Source organism: Podarcis tiliguerta, assembly GCF_965153285.1.
Source record: "Podarcis tiliguerta genome assembly, chromosome: 10".
Lineage (NCBI taxonomy): Eukaryota > Metazoa > Chordata > Lepidosauria > Squamata > Lacertidae > Podarcis > Podarcis tiliguerta.
Window position 1 is genome coordinate 52,342,892 of NC_139543.1, and position 24,000 is coordinate 52,366,891.

General features: G+C 43.4%; 2 protein-coding genes across 12 annotated transcripts in view; one reads left to right on the forward strand and one right to left on the reverse strand.

Annotated features, from left to right (window-relative positions):
* The window catches only part of RAB19 (RAB19, member RAS oncogene family), a 20,462-nt gene extending 16,103 nt beyond the window's left edge, over window positions 1–4,359 (forward strand). For all 8 annotated transcript variants that reach the window (XM_083401552.1, XM_083401554.1, XM_083401553.1 and 5 more), the window contains exon 4: window positions 249–4,359. In XM_083401552.1, coding sequence (XP_083257678.1) covers window positions 249–517 — 269 coding nt within the window. In that variant the 3' untranslated portion in view covers window positions 518–4,359. The remainder of the gene's footprint in view (window positions 1–248) is intronic.
* Window positions 3,715–24,000, reverse strand: part of MKRN1 (makorin ring finger protein 1) — a gene marked incomplete at its 5' end in the record, with an annotated part of 24,341 nt that continues 4,055 nt past the window's right edge. For 2 of the 4 annotated variants that reach the window (XM_083401518.1, XM_083401516.1), the window contains 7 exons: window positions 3,715–5,534; window positions 7,465–7,603; window positions 8,098–8,208; window positions 8,930–9,144; window positions 10,606–10,832; window positions 14,102–14,328; window positions 15,619–15,747. In XM_083401518.1, coding sequence (XP_083257644.1) covers window positions 5,322–5,534; window positions 7,465–7,603; window positions 8,098–8,208; window positions 8,930–9,144; window positions 10,606–10,832; window positions 14,102–14,328; window positions 15,619–15,740 — 1,254 coding nt within the window. In that variant the 3' untranslated portion in view covers window positions 3,715–5,321. Of the gene's footprint in view, window positions 5,535–7,464; window positions 7,604–8,097; window positions 8,209–8,929; window positions 9,145–10,605; window positions 10,833–14,101; window positions 14,329–15,618; window positions 16,604–16,862; window positions 19,248–24,000 lie in introns of those variants that run through there. The other 2 variants (XM_083401519.1, XM_083401517.1) reach the window with 2 other exon arrangements.

Genomic DNA, 24,000 nt, shown 5'->3' on the forward strand with positions numbered 1-24,000 from the left:
ACCTAACAGTTACCTTGTTCAACTCACATTTTACCAGCTTCCTCACAAGGATATCATGGGGGACTGGCATTGATTTGATAGTCGTAACTCAGTTTTAATCTTGTTGCAGCATGTCTCCTTTACGCCACTTAGAGACAGCTGTCGTTGAGTAGCACGCAAATGGTTGAAGTACATAAATAAACCACGACCCACACTGCTTGATGTATGTATTCAAAATGTCACTGAAACCTTCTTAATCCATTTCAAAGGGAACAAGTCAGATGAAGCAGAGAAGCGCCAAGTCCTGTTTGAAGATGCTTGCACTCTAGCGGAGAAGCATGGGATCCTTGCTGTATTGGAGACATCCGCTAAAGAGGCCCAGAATGTTGACGAAGTCTTCATTCTCATGGCTAAAGAGCTGATGGCCAGGAACACCTTGCAGCTGCACGGAGAGGCTGCCTATTCAGATACCATCCATCTGGACAGCAGGCCAGTGGTTTCTAATTGGGATGATGAGAAGTCCAACTGCTCATGTTGATGAGGTGCTTCAAGGAGAAGAAGCAACCAGGGGCGATTCCTGGGGCCTGCTTTTGTTATGAGAATCCCCCTGCTAGCCTCATTTTGCCACCCTGATAACATTTCAGCCAGGCAACTTCGACTTCGTGTCGTTCTTCAGAAGCAGAGGCCACCCTTTGTTCTGACGGGTTGCAGTGGCTGAGACTGGCAGTGCTATCTTTTCAGTTGAAGAGAAGGAAGGTCTATTGGAAACCATTTGCTTAAGTGGACAGTTAACTACGGTATTTTTTGCCCAGTCAGGTGTCTGTTTGTTTCTACCAATGGCTGTGGAAAATAATGGTGTGTTTACTTGCCAGTAACTACAATCTCTTCTTGTATATGTTAGCTTCTAATTGGTGGTGCCATTGACAACCATTGGCAGCCCGTGTAGTGAAATGTTAAAAAGAATGGCCATGAATGGTTGCATCCCAGATGACTCCTTTACCAAGCGGCCCAGTGCTTTTGTAGCAATCTCAGCAACTTGATTAATCGAGGGCAGTTGACTAGTCTTTTTGTCAGTTTTCTTAGGATTCTCCCTACCTCTCCTTGCCATCAATGGCATGCCTTTATGAAGATGTTTAAGGGGGGATTTTTGTGTGCCTGTTTCCTTTACTCACTCCGATTGATGGCAAACAATTCAAAGTAAAAAGCGTTTATATGATGTTCCCTTTTGGAAATTTGAATCGACTGAAGTTGTTACACTAGAGTTTTCCAACTATGTGTAATATTGTTTTACACCTACTACAAGTTTTATCAAAGAACATCCCTGGTTTAGCCTAAGAGGGCATCTGGTCCACAGGTCACCAGCCTCTTTTTAAGCCTTGTGGCACATTTGGAGTTTTTAGCGAGTGCGGTGGGTGTCGTTTCTCTCTCCCTCCACCCCCCCCCGCACAAAGAGCCAGTGAAAGAGAGCACATCTGCACACAATTCACTTTTCGTGAGACATGGGTGAAAGCTGGATTCAGTAGAATCTGAGTCATGGAAAGCCCATATATCTGAAAGAGGAAGTGGCAAGGAACATGACTCTTCCAACTTCCCCCTATGCACTTACTAAGGGAGAAAATGGTAATCACCCTAAGCCCCTCATGACCAAGGGGAGAGGGTTTTGTGGGTTCCACAGAAGCCACATTAGTGACCTGTGATGTAGTCTAACGTTCTCTTGCCAGGCAGTTGCCTCAAGCAAATTTGCCTCAAGCAAATCAGCCACTGCCCTTCTCATGCACTGGGCATCTGCATACAGTAATGTAGGAGGATAAAATCTAAGACAGGAGCCACAACCACATCCTGGCAGTGGATTCTATACAGTGATGTGTTAAATAGTACTTCCCTTTCTTTTTGTCTGTCCGGAAGCAATGGAGTCTCAACTTCATGCTGTGACCTTGAGGTCTCTTCTTATGAGGGAGGGAAATCTCTGCCCCTTATCAGTACATGATGTTGGCTCAGGAATAACTAAGTATATAGAAAAGAGAATTCCTGGATTGCAAGATCCAGGTTTGGGGCAAGTACTCATTGGTGAGAGAACCCCAGCAGAGATTTAAAACCACAAAGCAATGCAGCAACATAAGGCATGGGAATATAGGCTGTTAAGACTTTAAAAATATGTCTTTCTATGTGAGTTCCAAAATAGTTGCCTCTTCTCACAGCATAGGAAAAGACCATGTTTAGTACGTTAAAAATGGTTTACTTACAAACTCTCCAAAGGTCAGATTCACATGCTTTTGCATACATCAGTCAGAAAGGCCGCACAGGCAGTAAAACTTAGTTTAGTTCCAAGGTGGTGAAAGTTATTATTGGTAATAATTATTGGTTTAGAAACTCAAGAGTGGCTTGAGAGAGCCACGCAGTCTGAACTGGAGAAACCAGCTCGGACCTCACACATTGCGCTTCTCAGGTAGACTTCCTCCCAAGGTGAAGGGGAACAACCTACGCTAAGCCTGACAGGACATCTTGCTCTATGGTCTTAACCCCTTCATGCATTACTTAAGCGTGTTGGTTAAATAAGAATTAGACTGGTTATCTCACACATGAAGGGAGCCCCACACAGAATTGCTGGAGTAGCTCAAGGCCCTCCTAGCCAGCAACAGCCACAGCCACTTGTATTCACCTAATTATTTCCACATTAAGCGAAGTCCCCAAATAAACAAGACAGCTAGCTCATGCTTCTGCCTCTATAGTTTATGCATGTGCCTAATGCTTGGGCTACAATGGATATAAAAATCTGTGAATTGGCCCAAAAAATTAGTTTTTACTGTTGCTGATAATTAAGTTGTAAAAAGTACTGCCAACAACAATGGGGGGGAGGGGAGAGAGAGAGAAAAGAAATAAATGAAGCAATTGCTGTTCACCCCACCACCACTTCTCATGACCCAGTTTGTGCATACATGTGAACTGAATTGCAACCACTTTGACGGTTTTCAGCCTGAGGGTATAGCGAGTCTTTTTTTAGCAATCTGCATGCTGTTCTGGGAGTGTTTTTTGGGTTAACGCCTGAAATAAGGCTGTTTCTCTCATCCTTCCAAGGCACTCTCATGCAACTACTACGGATGACCACATAATCTGAAAGGTGTACTGAGGCACAAAATGCCTATGAAAAAGGGATACAGCACGTCAGCAGATAGCCCTGTACTAATTTCAATAGTTTATACCACCATATTTATCTCTGAATACTTGTGTGTCTGAACACATGCCTCAACCTAGGGGAAACATTTTACCCGACATCTTCATGAATCTCACTCATTTTGATACTAGCACCTGCCTTTGAAACACAGATTAGGTCAGCATTTTCTGATTTAAGGCAGTTAGGTCTCATTGGCTACAACGTGACACCCGGACGTCACACGTTTTACTCCTAATTCAGTGGCAAGGATTAAAGCATAGGTCTCATGCCATTACTCAAAAAAAATTTTTTGTCTCTCTCATACAAAGCTTCTCTCTTCTCTATAGCATTGCAATTAGTTGAATCTATATTCTGATATTAAGCATGAGGGGAATGGAAATATCCAGATGATCATATGCTACTGGTGACTAAAAACTGGATGCAGAGGTCAGGAAACACATTTTCATCCTAAATTTTGCAGAAGGTTTTTTGCAGCCCACATTTGAGAAAACAGCTATTGCGACAAAACCGAGAGCACATGGGAATGTAACTAAAATATAGGAGTTCCAAAAGTTGAAAACGAATTTGCTTTTCGGTTGTTGTTGTTTTTATTATTATTATTTGGGAAAAGTGCTTCTTACAAAAGGCAGCTGCAAAGTAACACAGACTTCAGCAACAGTTTCCGATTCCATTTAAAAGTGAAAGGAGACGCAATCCAAAGGACATAAGCAGCAGAACAGTTTGAAGGACAATCCAGCAGCATTAAATGTAAATGGAAAGTGAAAATTCCATTAAAGAGACAGTGGGAAGAGGGAGAAAAGGGTTGGGGGGCTGGGGGGCATCTGGAGTTTTTTCTTGGCAGAACTGGAGCCTGATTGTGCGGCTGCTTGTTTGATGGGAACAGCCAAGAGGTAACATGGGTTCTTTTAAACAGAGAGAGAGAGAGAGAAAGAGATAGAAGTGTTTTCCTGGATAAAACTCTTCGGTGATTGCTAATGATGATCTCAAACATGTCTAAGAGGAAGGAAATACAGGGATTCTAAGATGCTGGTGTCCTTACTGGGTATTAGGCTGGTCAGAACCCTCTTTGGCTAACCATATCCCTGTGCATGTGCAGCCCAAAAGGAGTGTAAAGGTGGCTGGGAGGATGTAAGAGTGCTGGTGTCATTAAGGAGATGCCTATCACCAAGTTAAATGAGCTGGTTTCAAGACCACTTCCAAAAAGAAAACTTGGTTGAGACCACGGCTGCTTCAAAGCTCGCAGGGACTTCAGACTTCAAGCGCCAAGTAAAGGGGTGGTGGTGGGGTCTAAAGAGGGTGATGGTGAAAGAGAAAAGAAGAGAGAAGCGAAAGGGTTTAATACACACATATACTAAGTTGCCCAGCCCTTGGGATACAACTCTGCATTTTATTTGTATATACATACATAGAAAGTTCTCCTTTCACACACAAAAAAACCACATTTCCCTCTCATGCCGAACAGTAAAAACCCGGAACATTCGCGCCTGGTTCTGGTTACACAGTAGTAAATAGTAATGTGCAAGTAAACAAGTGACCAAAACCACAAATGAACACGTGTACATGGGGTGGGAGTCGGGTCTGGAATGGAACTGAAGCCGGCCAAGGGAAAAGAACGAACAGACGACACCGCTGGCCCGAAATCTGAAGTAGTAAAAAATAAATGTTTCCGAAGTCCGTAATGGAAAGAGGCCATTGGCCAACTCCTGCCCATCCCTGCCCCTGCCGCACAACCGCCGCTCTCACATTTGTCTCTGGGCTCTTCAAGATGAGTGTGGAAGTCCTGTAAACACTTGAACCTTGGAACTGGAACACAGATATGAAGCAACAAGTCTAATCTAACTGTCTGACAGTTAAATTCCTTTTTTTTTTTTACAAAAAAAAAACCCCTAACGTTTTAAAGGTTTATTACATGTCATTTGTTTAACAGAGAAGAAAAAAACACACACTCCTGGGGTTGGGGGAGCTTTGAGGCCGGGAGAAAGGAGGGCGGGGCGGGGTTCAGGGAGAGGAGGAGACAGACCCTGGGTAAAAAGTTATTACAACAGCAGCACCTGGAATGGATAGGCCTGCCTAGGAGGAGAAAAAAACACAGGCACTGCCACAACACCACAGGAAAAAGAGCTACTGCCTGAAAACTGGAGCAGGCAGTCCAAAACTCCACAAAGAGGTGCTATAGAGCCAAGTCGTAATAGTCTTCCAGCTCATCGTGAAACAAGTCCCATTCGTCCTCTGAGTCTGTCAGGTCATCGTCGCCTCCTGCTGCCAACAGCATGAGAAGCATCTCGCCCAGCTCAAAGGTCACCACCTCATCCTCGTCATTGTCAAAGGGATCGCTGCCCTCCCTGTCCTCGATGAACTCCCAAAACCGGTTTCTCCGTTGGGCCTGCAAGGGAAGCATAAGAGATTGCCCTCAGGTGTCTCACATTTCCCATACTCTTTCTTGTAAGGCAGCGCAAAGGCACATCTCTCTCTCTCTCCCATGTTCCATGTTCCTCTACCAAACACTGGGCAAAACTGGTAACGTTCAGGGCACCTCTAGGCAGAGAGGATTTGGGTGCCTGGTATGCTGACTGAGTGCTACCGATCCTGCAAGCCGCAGAGGCAGACTGTTGTGCTGATCCCAGCCAGCACACAAGGGCAGTCTGAGGGACATGGGGAAGGCAATAGCTTGGTGGCAGAGTGCATGCTTTATTTGCAAATGCTCCCAAGTTCAGTCCCTGGCATCTCCAGATATGGCTCGGAAAGATGCCTACACGAAACATGGGAGAGATGCTGACAGTCAGTGTTGAGAATAATGGAGTTAGATAGACCCACACTCTGGCTCAGTGTGAGGCAGCTTGACTGAGCAGCTTTGTACCATCTTTTCTTATTGGATGTTATTATTATTGATCATTAAAATTCATCTGAGGATTAAAGGGCACTTTACAATATTCCTTGCGCCTCTTCAACATCAAATTGTTTAAGTAGTGTGGACAGTTAGACACTCGCAGGAATGCCACCAGTTGCAACAGGCCTGCAAAACCTGTGATCCACCAAGCAGAAGACACTAATAATAATAATAATAATAATAATAATAATAGTTATCATCACTCCAAAGGCAGCAATAAAACAGTGAACAATACACAGCAGGTTGGCTGCAATTTGGCTTGATGGATCACCAGTGGTTCAGATCTGCATAATGTATTTCTGATGGAGGAACCAACTCAGCATTTCCAACTCAGGAAGGAAGGAAGGAAGGAAGGATGAGCTCTATCCATATACAAGTGTGATTATGTCCAAGGCAGTAGGACTACCATGTCAACACACTCCTTCTCTTCCCAAATCAGATGGAGTTTTGCATTATTTTCTTTCCACTGCTTTAAAATAACTCAGTTGAAGGTGCTCCCTGGGCAAAGGAAATCTGAAATAGTATTTTGGTTAGGGTTAAAAAGGAGATTGCAGGAGGAAGTTGCACAAAAAACCTCCCTGCAAACTGCATCAACTCTCATCGCCACCCCATTTTACAATTTTTCATGGATGCTCATTTAGAGCAAAGGCAGGAAGCATTGGCCCTTATTCCAATTTGGCTTTGGGCTATCAAATAGCCAAGTCTGATTGGCTATGTGATGCCATTATGTGGTCTAAATGATGCCTGATTGGCTAGGATCATGCCAAGAAGAAGTCCATTTTTAAAAAATAGCACCCAAGCTGCAGATTGGAAAAAGCAGCATCCATTAGCGTGCATTTGTGCGCACTCACACACGTATTATTATTATTATTATTATTATTATTATTATTATTATTATTATTTCAACTTATACACCGCCCTATACCTAGAGGCCTCAGGGTGGTTCACAACAAGACCACAACATATAAAATCAAACAAAAAGCAGTAACCCAATAACATCCCCCTCCCCAAGCCACATTCTAAAAGGGTGTTGGATGTTTATCAGATCAAAGGCCTGGTTAAAAAGGAATCTTTTTGCCTGGCACCTAAAGGTGTATAATGAAGGCGCCAGGCAAACTTCCCTGGGGAGAGCATTCCACAGACGGGGAGCCACTGCAGAGAAGGCCCATTCTCGTGTTGCCACCCTCTGGACCTCTCAAGGAGGAGGCACACGAAGGAGGGCCTCAGAGGATGATCTCAGGGACCAGGTAGGTTCATATGCATATATTTAATCTTGCCTCCCCCAACCTTGCCCTTTTGATCCCCAACATTTTGTGAGTGAAAAGAAGGCACTGTCCTAATTTTCCTGCACTTTTGCCGAACACCTTAACACAAATCCTCCAACATCTTTTTTAAAAAACGAATCATCAAAAGCTGTGGGACTTACTCTGTATCTACTCGAAGTTCCCACTTTCTGCCTCTGGGGCTCCTCTCGGCGGCCATCGGGATATGCGTGTTTGTAAAAACAGTTCCCTCCAAATGGGCAGCTCCCACGGCCTTCATCAAAATACCTGCATGGCTTGTTGCTGGAAAGGAAAATATCGCAACCCTTACTCACAGCATAGCCAATCAGAATTCAGTACTGCATTTGCTTTATAATCCAGGTGATTTTGTTTTCTTTTCTTTAAACAAAAGAAGAAGTGGTATTGCTTGCCGCCAAAGCCATTTAAAACCAATTAACACAGGTACACAATGGATTACATCGATGTGCATACTCAAAGGGTGTGCGCATGGGTAGGTGCATGCAGAGGAGAACATCTGTATTAGCCTGTGCTGTCATTTTAAGGCAAGGTTGTGGTTGGGTAGACAAGGGAAGAGCACGTGAGGTTGTCTGGCGCAAACGAGTGACCAAGTAGCTTGTGTGGTCTGCATGCATCTACCAGTGGTTAGATAAAGATGCATTTCACACACAGAAAGGGGTAGGAAGGAGGTATGAGGGCTTTAGGTAACACCGTGCTTTTCTCCGTGTACGCCCTTAATGTCTGCAGTCAAACTTGGCCCGAGGCTGCAGGGCTCATACCTCATTGCCTCCTTGTATTTCTGAATGAGTTTCTGCTTCTCCTCCTTCTCCTCCACCCAGTACTCACTTGGAATGACAAAGTTAGATGTGATCCGGCATTCTGGGCAGGACCTGGGGAACGAACAGACTGCACTGCAAAATTCCACATGACAGGGGCGCTATCTCCAGCTACAGACATACCATGGTATATGCCCACCTTTTAAAAGCAGTCTATTGCACCTCAGAATCATTGCACCGCGGTTCTTTCACAACCTAAAAGCTCTCCCCACCCACCCCCAAACCCCACCATTTCCTGAGGTTCTAAATTTTGCAGCTTGTCCGTTTCTTAAGAGCAATGGGGGGTAAAAAAAAACATTTCACACACAGACTCATTTTTCTTTAGATATAAATAAATTTATTTTTGTAACTTTGCTTTCTTGGATGTCCATATTGGTTTGGGTTTGATTTTTCCAAGCAGACTTTAAAGAGGGATGGGTCACTGGCTCAATAATGAACTAGAAGAGCGAAGGTTTAGGAAACACACATTTGGAACTGATCGGTCTCTTTTCACCATCTGAACCCAAATGATTTTGTATGGTAACCAATAGGACAGCATGTTGCTACCAGTCAACAAAAAGAAGTTATGACTTAACATTCAAACTAAATGGATCTTGCTGACCAGTCACGAGTACCAAGGTCAGAAGAATATCCAATAAAACCCTCAATTCTGAATAACGTTACTTAGGTATTAAACGCAGTCTTAGGACGAAAGAGGGGCGATGTTGCAAGTTCACACAACATACTAACATCTTCCCAAGAAACAAAGCACAACGGACATGGGGAAGTGCCTCACTTTATGATCTTGCTCTCAAATTGTTTAGCGCTCCTCCACTTGCGGATGCACTTGAGACAGTAAGTGTGATTGCAGTTGGAGAGGATCCCAAAGCGACGCTCACTGGGGTTGGCTTTTTCATACACCACCTCCATGCAGATGCCACACACCATGTCTTTGCTACGCTGGACGGCAAAGGAGAGCTCCATGTCCTTCTCATGAGCCTCGATGCAAGACTGCAAGGGAAAGAGGAAGAAAATGACAGACAACATCTTCCAAACACAAGGCTAAGTTTGGAGGGCCAACCTTGCCTCGTTCCCGTCAATGGGACCTCAATGCAACAAACTCTTCTGCTTTAAAACTCGAAAAGTATAATATAGACATGATCTTCCAGGGGTTCACATATAAAAGGTTCTCTTTACAAGGAATCCTAAGCAATAATAATAATAATAATAATAATAATAATAATAATAATAATAATAATAATTTATTATTTGTACCCCGCCCATCTGGCTGGGTTTCCCCAGCCACTCTGGGCGGCTTCCAACAAAGATGAAAAATACACTAAAATGTCACATATTAAAAACTTCCCTGAACAGGGCTGCCTTCAGATGTCTTCTGAATGTCAGGTAGTTGTTTATCGCTTTGACATCTGATGGGAGGGCGTTCCACAGGGTGGGCGCCACTACCGAGAAGGCCCTCTGCCTTGTTCCCTGTAACTTGGCCTCTCGCAGTGAGGGAACCACCAGAAGGCCCTCGGAGCTGGACCTCAGTGTCCGGACAGAACGATGGAGGTGGAGACGCTCCTTCAGATATACTGGGCCGAGGCCGTGAGGTGTGAAAGTTATGGGAGATAAGTTTTTCTCCCTCTTATAATGCTAGAAACCAGGGCTACTCAATGAAGCAAAAAATGGGAAGATTCAGGATAGACAAGATTACTTCTTCCTACAACACGCAATTAAATTCTGGAATATGCTACTGCAAGATGTTGTAACTACCACCAACCTTGATGGCTTTGAAACAGGTTCAGGCAAATTCATGGAAGGTACAGGCTATTGGAGGCTAAGTTTTCCCTCCACTGTTGGAGGGAGAATGGTGTCCCTAGTACTGGAACCTTAAAGCAAGGATGGGGAACCTGGTGCCCTCCGGATATAGTGGGAGTCCCAACTATGTACAAGGCCAACATGGACAGCGGGAGTTGCAGTCCAACACTGGGAGGGTTACAAGTTTCCCATCCCTGCTTTAAAACATGCCATGGTGCCATGCATCTCCCCTCACTCACACTGTGTTCCTTGATCTACTTTCCATCTTGGCTGGAAGGTAAGAACTGCCAAGGTGTCTGGAAACCATGGGAGGATTGAATGGTTGCCATCTTGCTTTGGGGAGACTCACAAATTATCTTGAGAACCCAAAGACAGAAGGAAGCCTAATTTAACATTATGGTACATTCTGCTACATTTTTTTAAAAAAACTTTATATATTGTTTCCGAAAACTTTACATTTTAGCCATTCTCTTGGGTAAAGTCTATTATCTCTTGGCTGTTCTGAACAAGGTCCATAAAGCAGCACACCCAGGCCATCAGCCAACAGTCTGGACTTGTTTGAAGGACTTGTGGAGTCAAGCACGCTTGCAAGGGCTTAAAAGTTTGATCTTTTGATGGGTCAGCTAGTTATTTTGCCCGTTCTTCACACCTTACCTTTATGTGCAAAGATCTCTGTGCGGCATCAGCGGGATGGAGGACCTGCAAGCCACACATGTCACACACATCTCCATGGATATATACACAGTTTTCTCCATAGCGGCATTCTCCCACTGCGGCATAGGGACACAATTGTTTCTTCATCTCCAGGTTGGTGTGCTGTTTTTCATATTCCTCTTCAATTACCATTCTCTGCATGGGAGTTTCAGTGCAGGATGGAGCAGCTGGAAAACATCAGAATGCAGAATGCATGTAATCATCTGCGCAACTAAGGAAAACAATTGCAGATGGTTAAGACTCTTGCCTTGATGCTGCTTGTCCCCAACATAAAACTGCTACCATCTTGCCATTATTTTGCACCAGAAAATACTTAATTCAAAACTATGAAGGCCACCACAAACCAAGTACAGTGGTACCTCTGTTTTCGAACATAATCCGTTCTGGAAGAATGAGTTCCGAAACGCTCAAAAACCAAAAACTCAAAATGGAAGCCTCAAAACAGAAATCTCAATATGGAAACCACATTTCTGTTTCGACTTCCAAGGTGCACTGAAAAACCAAAGCATTTGCTTCTGGGTTTAAGGCGTTTGAGTTTCGAAACATTCATCAACTGGGACGTTTGAAAACCGAGGTATCACTATACTTATTTTGTTACAACTCCTTTTGTTGCTCCGTGCAACAGGTGAAACCCTTGAAAGGGAACTCACCCCATCTGCCAGCATGTGGCCACAAATGTTGCATGAACACAAGCTGGCATGCCAAGTTACACCTGACACATGGAGCACTGCCATGGCTAGGCGTATTTTGGTGGCTTCTACAGAATATGGGGACTGCCCCTGCAAGGCCATCTTCAGAACTCAGAATCAGGTACTGGAGGACCGGCCGACAAAGCTCATTCTAGACGTTGCAGCCACTTCTTCCCAGCCATCAAATGCTGGCGTGCGGCACCTCGATCACAATGACACAAACAAGATCCCTAGAAAAGTAAGGGCTGTTTCACTCTGCTGATTCAGTCACATGATTGTGGCTGTTGATCCATGGCCATGTGAGAACAGGTCAGCATGAACAGGGCTGCACAACAGCACTTTCACCAGCAGCTACAAGCACAGAAATGGCTGCTGGCTCACACCCGGTCTATAGTCTGGGCCACACTCATGTTTAGCTAGACAGTCATGCACAGGAGTTTAGTACTGTGAATGGTAATTTCATTTACTGAGTTAGGCACATCTGGCTGGCTGTACCCTTTTAAAAATCGTGTTACATGTTGACTTCATCAGAACTCTCTTAGAAGGAAGTCATGTACTTGGGAACAGAGTGGCAGTTACTAATCAAGCGCTTGGATGGAATGGGGATTGGAGTCACTTGAGCAAAGGGCATTCAACAAGACCTGCAGACCAGTGGCAAGGAAAATGAGTCTTCAGCCAGCTAAATCATGGCAGATTTTAATCAGCTGCAAAACAAACTCAGGAATCAACACAACATAAAAGGAAATTAATTAAGAAAAGAGCCTTTCCCAAGCCTCCACTCCTTGTGACTTGAATGTGCTACTTAAGCTTGTGGCTGAGGGGCAGAGCTGCATTACAGAACAAGGGTAGCTAACTTTTTTGGCTTGAGGACATCGTTCACCCTTGACTATTTCTCTTAGGCAGGCTTCCTCAAACTCGGCCCTCCAGATGTTTTTTGGCCTACAACTCCCATGATCCCTAGCTAGCAGGACCAGTGGTCAGGGGTGATGGGAATTGTAGCCTCAAAACATCTGGAGGGCTGAGGTTGAAGAAGCCTGCTCTTAGGATTACATTTCTGAAGTGGGTATGGCTACCCCACACTCACACACAAAGCCTGAGGGGGGGGGGGTTATTGCCCCTTCTCTGCTCATCAATCTGATGACTGGGAAGGGGTGATTGGCAACACCATTATGAGAGTGGACACTGTCTACTTTCTTTTTTTACAGACACCACAGCACTCTGTCTACTGGAAAGGACAGGGATTAGCCACCCCTTGTTGTAGCAAGTCACCATGGCCGCAGGACAGTTGCCTAGGAATAAACTCCACAGTATCCACCCAATCTCCAAGTGCAAATATGGGAGGAACAGATTGAGCATTGCTACAACCCAAAAGGCCTGGGGGAACTTTCAGTGGGAATCCAAACCAGCTTCAAGTCCACCTCTGACACAAGGTATTAATAGTGTAGAACTGTTGAAAGCTGCTCTGTCTCACTAACATTCACCAACCTGTAATGGGGATATTATTAGTGAACTGCACATTCGGGCTGTTGTATATTACCCTTTCAGCCCAACCTGAAATGTGGCAGTAACAGCTTTGGAGAGCTATACAGGGCAGTTGCATGCAGCAATATTAGCTTCAACGCAACCCTCAAACTGACTGCAATGGGTTCGATTCCTGTGGACAATGCTGAAGAGTTGTTGTAAACTCTGAGAACCATCATAAGCCACTCTCTCCTGGCCACAGTTCCCTCCAGCCTGCCAAATGAGGACAATAAACTGCATTTCCTTTGGATCCTGCAATAGGAGGACTATTTTTAAAATGTTTTAAATTAAACAAGTCCTGAATTAGAAAAACTCTTATCTTTGCTGCTGCCTTGAGGGTTCTTCTTCTCTCGGAGGTGGAGCTGACACAGTGCTGCCCAATCCCACATATGTTAATTTTTTGAATTTCCCCACTGATACTCATGGGCAGTTTTCATTTCCATCTCCAGGGACATTTAAAAATAACTTTTCAATGCAAACCAGCAAATTACTTATCCAGACAGAAAGATTGTTCTGTGTCCTTTTTATATCTATTGGTCTCTAACCCCATCCCCCCTTTGCTCTATTTCCCTTAGAGAAGAAAAAAGGAGAGAAACCGAGTGAAGGGCAAATGATGGAAAGAAAGTCCTAGCTAAGAACTCTGATAGTTGCTGCAAAAAGTTAGCAGCACAACAGAAGTTGTCAAGCCCTATGTTATTTGCAGAATGCTTAAGAAAAACACGACCACATAAATCAATACATTGGGCTCATAGGTCTTCCAAATGGACCTGGAAGTTGAGAAGATCCCATTTTATAGATACTGGATAGCCACTAGAGGCTTGCCGCTAGTATTTTGCCAGATAAATTCCCTAAAGCGTGATCACACACTTCCTCAGCCTGATTGCATCCATGTTTACTTGGAAGTAAGCCTCGATGACTTCAGTGGGCTCTGCTCCCAGGTGACTAGCTGTGCCTCTCCAGGGTTTCAGACAAGGGACATTTGCAGCCCTGCCTGGAGATGCCAGGGTTTGAACCCGGACCTCCTGCAAGCAAGGAAGATGCTCTGCCACTAAACTATGGCTCTTCTCCACTCACTATAGGGTAGTTTCCTATGTTCCGAGCATAAAAGATTAATGTTCACATCAATATAGTTCTTTACTGAAATACTACTCTTAACGAGACAATAAGAACATGAAGCATCAGTGCTGACGACTGACGTTTATCACTATTGCAGTAAGTCCACTTACCACGGCCACAGTATGGCTGCCCAGGGACAAACTCCACAGCATTCACCCAATCTTCAGCCCTAGCTCCGGCGGCTGCCAGGTCTTTGTCTTCAACTTCAGTTTCACCAGTGCTCACTTCAAGTGTTCCAGGGGACGGGCTCACATCTGTGGAAGCTGAAGGGTAGGTTTTTATAGCTGGACTCACAGTAGTCACTTCTTCCCTTTTCAATGGCTTGGTATGTTCGTATCTGGTAAGGAAAGTCAGAATTTTACTTTCCTCCCCGAGGAAGAATTATGACACACATAGACATTGCACTAAATGTGGACCTTTTCCTAAGAAATTGCTGGCAACAGGAGCGTGATATGGAATGGAAAGTGATTCCGCTGCTATACATGAGGAACTTGTGGCTGAAATTTTTTGCCATGCAGAGCCCACAGCATCTTTGTCAAGTGTGTGCCTATCTGTTAAGCTTGAGAAGGTTAAGTATTTTGTACCTCTGGCACAAGCATGAGATCCAAGATCCCTTTCAAACAAAACAAGGTAGCAGAAAATCTATCTGCTTCCCTGTTCTCAATAGCTTCATTTTAAGCACACTTACAAATGTAACTCGTTACCAAATGGCTGACGACCAACTCACCTTTCACATGTGTATCCCATCATTCAGCCAAAGAGCACAGGGTAGCAAACATGGGATCATCACATTTTATCCTCACAACTTGCCCACAGCAGCCTGTCAGCTTCATAGCTGGTCTGGGCGGAGAGCTTTTGAACCAAAGTCTTCCTGGCCCAAGGCTAACATTCTATTTGCTACACCACACCAGTACTCTAATCTCACTAAAATAATATTCCCGCCTGCATTCGCTCCATAAGACGCACACACATTTCCGCTTACTTTTTAGGAGGGGAAAAGTGTGTCTTATAGAGCGAAAAATACGGTACCTTCCATGCATCAGAGCCCTATTTTTTTTAACCTTCATGTGCCCCAATATGTATGGATTTCATTCACCTTACAGAACATAATATTTTGTATGATCCCCTTCCCACACCTTTCACATATAGACCAATTAGCTCATACAGACAAGTGGCTCATAGCTTGCCATGAACAAGTATATTGCTGCTGTAGTCTGAGCAACAAACCACAATCCTTGGCTTAGTGTTACATCTGAACTGAGGATCATGGTATGTTTTGTCCCAAACAAACTATGACCTGAAGCCACACCACAATTTCCAGTTCCGACGTAATGCTAAGCTAAGGACTGTGGCTTGTTGCTCCTGCTGAAGGAGGAGCAAAGAGAGAGTGATAAACTTATTCATGCTGAGCCATGAGCATGGTGATTATTACATCCACAACGGTGTTTGACAACTGTAGAAAGGAGAGTGTCCAAGATGCGAGTGCCCCACGGGTGATCACATCCATTGGACTGAGACCTCCCCAATCATATAAGAGACAGGGAGGGAAGTCACTGAGGGTAATGGTCACGAAGAAATGGAATTGGCTGTTAGTTCAAGGCTAAAACATTCAGCAGCATTTCTATACCTGCAACGATCTCCGTAAGCACAGCATCCTCGCTGAAAATACCTGCACACCATGGCAGACTGACTAGTGTAGAGATCATGGGAGTAACGGCAGTTGTCTCCCTCCTTGCAAACGCCATGCATGAAATACCTGAAAGACAGAGCATTGCAAATATGGCTCAAGCAGAAACATCAACATCCTGTAAGAGTTCTAAAGGCATTTCATTCTGCTTGATGCAAATAAATAATAAACCAATGCTGAATAATCCTCTTAAAAGTTCTAAAGCATCATACTAATACTAGTACTAATAGCCATTAATAAACTCGTCCTTTTCTCCCATCAATTTATATAATCCCATTTTAAATCCATCTAAACCAATGACCATCACTACATTTTGTGACTGCAAATTCCACAAATACACATCATGCGAATAAGTATTTTCTTTTTTCTATCCTGAACCTGCTGCCTTTAAATTTCACTGGATAATTTCCTCCCCCAACTTTGTAAAGTAAAATAAAAAAACAGTTAACGCGTTAAGATACCAGACATGGAAAAGATGGCAGAGAAGGACGATCAAAATGATCAAGTCACAACACCAATGAGCAGCAGCCATCATGGCAAATGGGCAGTCCCTGCAAATATTAAATTATGCAGTTTCTCTACTGTGTAAGGAGAGATACCTTTCTCCCTCTTCCATAATTCTAGAACTCGAGACCATTCAACAAAATTGATGAGCTGTAGATTAAGCACTATTTATAGAATTCATTGCCACAAGATTTGGTAATAGCCGCTGACACAGACAGTCTTGAAATGAGATTAGACAATTAATGGAGAAGAACAGACCCACCAGCAACTACTGGCTATGGCAACCTAAAAGTCTCTGTGTTCAATGAATTCCTAACCAGTAGCTTGGGGGCAACTGTGGGGGGAGACTGTTGCCTTTATGACCTGAATATGGACTTCCTGGAAGCATCTAGTTGGCTACTGTTGGAAACAAGAAGCTGAACTACCGTATTTTTCGCTCTATAAGACGCACCAGACCACAAGACGCACCTAGTTTTTGGAGGAGGAAAACAAGAAAAAAAAATTCTGAATCTCAGAAGCAAGAACAGCAAGAGGGATCGCTGCGCAGTGAAAGCAGCAATCCCTCTTGCTGTTCTGGCTTCTGGGATAGCTGCGCAGCCTGCATTCGCTCCATAAGATGCACACACATTTCCCCTTACTTTTTAGGAGGGGAAAAGTGAGTCTTATAGAGCAAAAAATACGGTATATAGGTTGTTGGTCTGACCTGGCAGGGCTCATCTTATATTCTTATTTTAACATCTTATTCATCTCTGGAAAAGGCCACTTTTAACGTTTTAATTTTCTTTACCAGTTAAGTGCAGAGATCCCAGTTGTCTTCAGACAAAAAAATGTGAAAGAGGATGCAAACAGGGTGTTATCTGTTTTCTTTTTTTGCACTGCTCCACAGTGCTGGGAAGAACCTGCAACTGGAGCACTAATTCACTTACTATCCCAATCTCAAACGCATACAGTCCCAATTCCAGTTTGCAACCAAAACTGCCTTTGTGGATGACCTACACCGGGGGGGAGCTGTTGGTTCTGGTGTGCCCCTTAGCGGCTTTCAGTTTATTGTCTTGATGCCAAGAAAGCAGTGGAAGTTTTGGACCAGTGTTTGAGTGCAGTAGCATATTTTTTTTACGTGGGCTAATAAGATGAAATTTAATCCAGACAAGACAAATGTGCCATCAGTCAGCAGGAGAACAGAACCTGGAGTACTGAAAAGTTCTGTTCTGGACAGGGTTGCACTCCCCTTGAAAGACCAAGTTTGCAACTTGGAAATGTTCCTGGATGCTCTGGTGGTGCCTGTGAAGGAGTGTTTTGTACAACTTCGGGTAATTCCCTGGAATAAAGCAGACAGAGGTGGAATCTACACACATGTTAAAAAACGTTGCGAAAATGCTTTTTTGAAAAATCGTTTTGAAAAATGCATTGAATTTGCTGAAGCTCACAATTGTGTCCCAATTGTATACTGCACTTTACAACACATTCAAAGCGTTTTATTTGCAGCTGTATAGCTGAGCCCCTGGTCACAGTACCACAAGTCCTGGCCACATCCAGACAAATCACTGTAACATGCTTCTCTGCAAAATGTTTGCGAATTTAGCTTGTGCAAAATGTGGCAACCAGACTAATTTCTGGAGCCTGCTTCGCTGATCATACTCCTACAATGCCTTTTAATTCTGTCCAAGCTTTTGGGTAAGTTCTGGAACCCTACTTTTATGCTGATCTGTTTTATCATTCTCTTGATTTTACTGCATGAAACTGATTTTAGTCATCTGTTGTTGTTTATAAACATTTCTGCAAGCTGCATTGAGTTTATTTTATAAAGAAGGTTTATTTTTTTTAAAAAATAGCAAAAAAAGAAGAAGCACTTAAAGGGGCGGTGGCATTCTAAGCATGTTGACTTAAAGGGAAGTTCTGTGGAAATGAAACAGGACTCATGTTTTAATCAGGGCTGCAAGCTTTGATTGGTTTACTGAATGATTAAGCTACCTAAAGCTTTCGCTCCCCCCTTCACCAACCTGGTGCCCTCCCCCAAAAGCTGTTAGACTCCAGCTCCCATCAGCTCCAGTCACAGCATGGCCAATGAAAAGAGCTTTAGCCTAAAACATCTGAAGAGCACCAAGTTGGTAAAGGCTGCTTTAGTTGATTAATGGTGGCACCACATTTTAATTTGGGGCTATAAATTAAGAACACATTTGCTTACTATTGAAGCCATTTTGATTCCAGCATATTATTGTAACAGGAAACAAAAAAAGATGTTGAAGTTGTGTTTTCCAGCTAAAATGAATTAACAGCTTTTGTTTATTAAATGCTAAGTTGTGCCTTCAACTGCTTTCAGCATTTCATACCCTCGTTGTTGTTTTTTTGCAATGCATTTTCTTAAACTCAAATCCATTGCCACTGGATGAAAAACAATTTAACTAAAAACACTACTACTTTAACACTAGAATGAAAGCTTCAAGTACAAGAGTGAGTTCTTTGTCAGAAGTCTAGCCTGAAGCAAAAAATAAAATAAAATAAAAATGATACCAATCATTAAAGGAAAGGAAAATAATGTTCTCCTAATGAAAATCATGCTATCGGCACCCAATGACCCCAAAAGCTTTATCCCTCTAAAAATAGAAGAAAAACAGAAGATTTGCTCATTTCAGCCAGTAAGCGTTTCATGAATTAAAGCCTTTCTGTCATCATACGATCTTAAAAGTAGAGTCTGACATGCTGAATATTCCTCAGACATGTTCTAGTAATTTTAGAATCAAAGTAAATTAGACTTTAAAAATACAAACATTTCTTCAAATACACCCAATGCCCCAATGTTACAATTCCTAGACCTTTACCCCTGTTGCACCACCTGGTTTTATTTTACACTATTAATCTGGCTCTCAATAGAGCATGAGGAATGCTGCTATGTGATAATCTTGAAAAATGAACTTGACGTCTCCTATGTGCCCTGGACTGGGTTTAGATATCGGTTTAACTGAATTGGAAGCATCAGTCAGCTTGGCCAGCCTTAGACTATAATGGTTACATAGACTTTCTACTCAGAGTAGACAGACTGAAATTAATGTACTCAGGTTACAGTAGATCCATTAATGGACATGACTGAGTACGCCTAATACTAGATACAACCCTAAGCCTTCCAAGTTTGAACTACATCACCATTAATGGAGCCAAAAGCAGCAGGGGTGCCCCACAAATACCTACTGTGATAGAGGAAAACCAATAAATCCATTTTAAAAATAGCATTTGCCAACCCAGTGCCCTCCAGATGTTTAAAAGACAACTCCCATCAGCATAGGACTGATAGGATCTGTCATCCAAAACATGTGGAGGGCACAAGGTCAGCAAATGCTGATCTCGCAGCATATGACCTACACCTTCCTTTTTGTGTGGAAAAGAGCTGTTCACACACAGAGAGAAAAAGAACCAGACCACTTTAGTCCAGAGGTGAATGTATCTCACATGTACTCAAGACAAAATATTTTTCTGTAGGAATCTCTTTTGGAAGCTCGTGCTTACACATGCCCAAACTGCTACTTTCAAATTTGGAAATGCAGTCCTAAATTTAGTAAGCTTCTAACGCGCACGCACGCGCGCACACACACACACACACATGAAACAGAACTGCCACCGCCACCCCACGAGAATACAGATGCAAGTTCAATTTATGTAGAGAAAGGGGGGAAAGCAGAAGACACAAAATACTGCTCCTGGACCTGACCATGAAATGCAGTTCAGTGTAACAAGTGCTTAGCAACAGATAAAAAGGTAAAGGTAAAGGGACCCCTGACCGTTAGGTCCAGTCGTGGATGACTCTGGGGTTGCGGCGCTCATCTCGCTTTACTGGCCAAGGGAGCCGGCGTACAGCTTCCGGGTCATGTGGCCAGCATGACTAAGCCGCTGCTGGCGAACCAGAGCAGCGCTGTAGCAATACTTATTTATCTACTTGCACTTTGACGTGCTTTCGAACTGCTAGGTTGGCAGGAACAGGGACCAAGCAACGGGAGCTCACCCCGTCGCGGGGATTCAAACCGCCAACCTTCTGATCAGCAAGTCCTAGGCTCTGCGGTTTAACCCACAGTGCTACCCGCGTCCCATAGCAATAGATAAAGGGCCAAAAAAATCTTAATTTAACGAGAATGCTCATGTGGTCTGAACTAGTGGAGTGTCTGACAAAGAATGAGAGCTTGGGGTGAAGATGCTGACCCATTGCGTGGGAGTTGTGAATAAGGAAATTCCATGCTAGGGTTCATTAAAACTGCTGATATCATAATGCCATTGTACAAATTTATGGTGCGACCACATTTGGAATACATACTGTGTACAATTCTGGCCACCTCATCTCACAAAAACATATTGTTAAGTTGGAAAGGTTCAAAAAGCTCAAGCAAAATAAATGATCAAGGGGATGGAGCAACTTCCCAATGGAGACAAGCTGCAGTATTTGGGGCTTTGAAGTTTAGAGAAAATGTGAATAAGAGACAATAAGATAGAAGTGTATAGAATTGCGAATGGCACATAGAAAGTGGATAGAGAAAAGGTTTTCTCCTTCTCCCATAAAACTAGAACTCAGGGACATCCCATGAAGCAGAATGCTACAAGATTCAGGACAGATGAAAGAAAGTTCTTCTTCACTCAGTACATAGTTAACAACTGAATTCACTTCCACAGACACAGTAATTGCCACCATTTGGGATGCCTTTAAAAGACAATTAGACTAATGCATTGAAGATAAGGCTATCAATGGCTAATAGTCACAATGGCTATGCTCTAACTCCACAGTTGGAAGCTGTATGCTTCTGAACACCAGTTCTGAACACCAGCATCAAGGGAGCATGCTCTTGTTCTTGGGTCCGGCTGGTGGGATTCCCACCGGCACCTGACTGGCCACCAAAAGAACAGGACGCTGGACTAGATGGGTCATTGGCTTGATCCAACAGGCACTTCTTATGGTCTTAAAAGAGCCATGGAAGCGCATTGTGTGGTACTGCAAGGAGGGTTAATCATTTATAACTGTAAATTGGACAGCATCTCATTTCCCAAATATAAAAAGGCATCATTCATTTCACAATGGAGCTGGAGCCGTAGTAGTCATTCTTTTATAGAGCACCTGGATCTATCTCACATTCTAGAAGGTAAATTGAAGCCCTAAACCCATACAAACAGCCAGATGCCTTACTTAAGAGTACATTTTGGCATCAGTAAGAAACGTGTTAGTGCTTGAAGTAGCAGGTGTGAGAAACCTGCATACAGTGTGCAACTCAATATTAAAATACCTCTATAGCTTTTTCTAAATTTAGGTACTTTAATACCACCTTCATATATACTGGAGTACCCTGGTATCCTATTAAGCACAGTACATACAACTCCCCACCAGTGGGTAGCTCACAAGGACATTCTCTTCGGGCTGCAGGAAGGGTCTCCTTGCAAGCTGCAGGCTGCTCAGCTGACATGCGGGAAAGCAGCAGTGGTAGCGGCTGCTGCTGCTGTGCTACCCTGCATGTCAGTTGTTCGGCAGGGAGACTGAGCAGCCTCAACAAAGCCCTGTTGTACCTCCGGCTTGCAAGTAGACCCTCTTCAGGCTCTGAGGAGGATCTCCTTACAAGCCACAAGGACTCTCCAGGGTGCTCCTCACTTATGTGCATTTCACTTATGCATACAGGGGCCCAGAACGTAACCCCCGTGTAAGTGGGGAGTTGCATGTACTGCAATTTGGCACCAATTTATATCAGGAATAAACAACACAAAGACCGACCACCTAGGTCAACAATATCACTATCAAATTCATCATTGAATCTCTTAAAACTGTGTCGTCTATGCAATACCATATAATCTGCACGATTTTCACTTCAACACCCCCACGCAAAATTTGATCATGTATTCAGAAAAGATGCTTTCAGCCAGCTGGGTAAATCCAATTCAATTTAGTAATAACCTGGAATGAACCCATAATATAGCCAAGCCTGAAGTTTTTAGCAATTTCATAGTTTGGAACATCCTCAGCCTAAGGCTGTAAACCCTAATTAACCTGTCTCTCATCCTCTCTGTATTTGCTTAACCCATTCTGTTCATTATGTGAAGTCGTTTTTCCAAAGTAAATAAATAGCACACATTCTGCCTGACATTCTCTTTTTAAAATTGGCAGGTTTGAAGAGTTTACAAGTGGATTCTACAGTACCCACACCCTTTAATTAGCTGTTGCTATTTTAGATAACATGACTGTCACTCAACTGTTCACTCTTCAGAATTAAGAAAAGCACAAATGACTGAGAATATCTTTGCTATGAGGCCCCAGAAGAGGAAAGACTGCATTGTTACCTACTCTAAAGAACTGTGCCCCATTTGCTCTGCAACAAACAACACTATGAGCTTTTGTTCACGGGTCATATGTAAAACTTTATGTGAAACCTCATGACTTTTCTGCTACATTCTGTTGCAGATTCACACTCCAACTCAGATGGCATCATTCAAGTTCAACAAACTACTAGCAACCACCTGAGGACAACTTGTGAGGAATCAGTACAATAGGGAGAATATGCTTCAGAAGTTAGAAGATGATTGCTACCTGGTGGGCACACCATGGCTTAGTTCTTATGTGATCCAGCAGTACGGAGTGGAGATAATTAATCTATCATGCCAGTCAAGGGTTACTCATAACAGGGGAAACTATAATGTTCCTTCAGAATGAACTGGGCAGGCATAAACCTGGAGGTGCCCATTTCCAGGAAATTTTATTAGCATCTGTCTGCCTCAAGAGACAAAGGAGTGCGCCTCCAGGGGTGAAGTCAAACCGCTGAATTAGCAGCACCGAAGTGACCTCCCTGGGGCGCAAGCCCAGGCAGTGAGTATGGAGGTCCTGGGCTGCCCAGATGACTAGAACCCCCCCCCCCTCACCGTCGCTGATATGGTCCAAAGGAAAGCAGAGCAAAACGTTTCACACCAGCCTGGCTGCAGGAGTTGCCAGAGGGAGGTGTACAAGATGCTATCCAACAGTCATAGGATTTGTGTAGGGTTTACTCCTCAGCCTCCCACAGATATCCCAAAAGGCAGTGGAGGTTTAGAATCAGAGTTTTCCTAGATGGACTACCTTCCCAGCCTGACAACTCCATCTACCTCTCACTTTCCTCTACAGCACATGCAGAAACCACCTTCTTGACCATTGGACCCACTATTGGTCTTGTCCGCTCAAACTGGCAGAGGTTATCTTTGCATGCAGGGAAGTCCCTAAATCATGACCGAGGGTGAGGACAAACATGCCACTGAAGGAGCTTAGTATCACCTCTTTTATTAGATTCAATTAGTTTGCTAGTTTGCTATGGTGCTTGCTATTTTCCAAAATAGTCAACTTTTATTTCTCAGCTTGACATTTTAAAAATGTAGTTTACATAAAAGCTGGAATGAGGAAATTCCTAATGCTTTGCCTGGCTGCCCAAGCTCCTATAAGTTAGTGTATGTTCCTATGAATTGGAAATGGCTTTCTAGCTGCACATAGCTCTGAAAAAACCAGATATTACTCTTCTGTGCATGTCCCACACCTCAAACTAAGAAGGATACATGTGAAGCATCTGTTGTCTCTTACATTCCAAAGAACAATATGAAACCTTGATAAGCATTGAAAGTTTTGTTGTGACACAGTACTGAACAAATCATCACTGATTATACAGACTTTTTACTTGGCATAGGTACATGGTATGCACAAATTGCATGAAAATGCATAAATAGAAGAGAGGGCTATAAAGTTTTCTGAACTACATATTTCAGCAGCAGGATGATCTTTTATTTCTATGCATTACTGGTGAAAGGTGTTTGGAACAGGTACAAGATCAATTAAAGCCT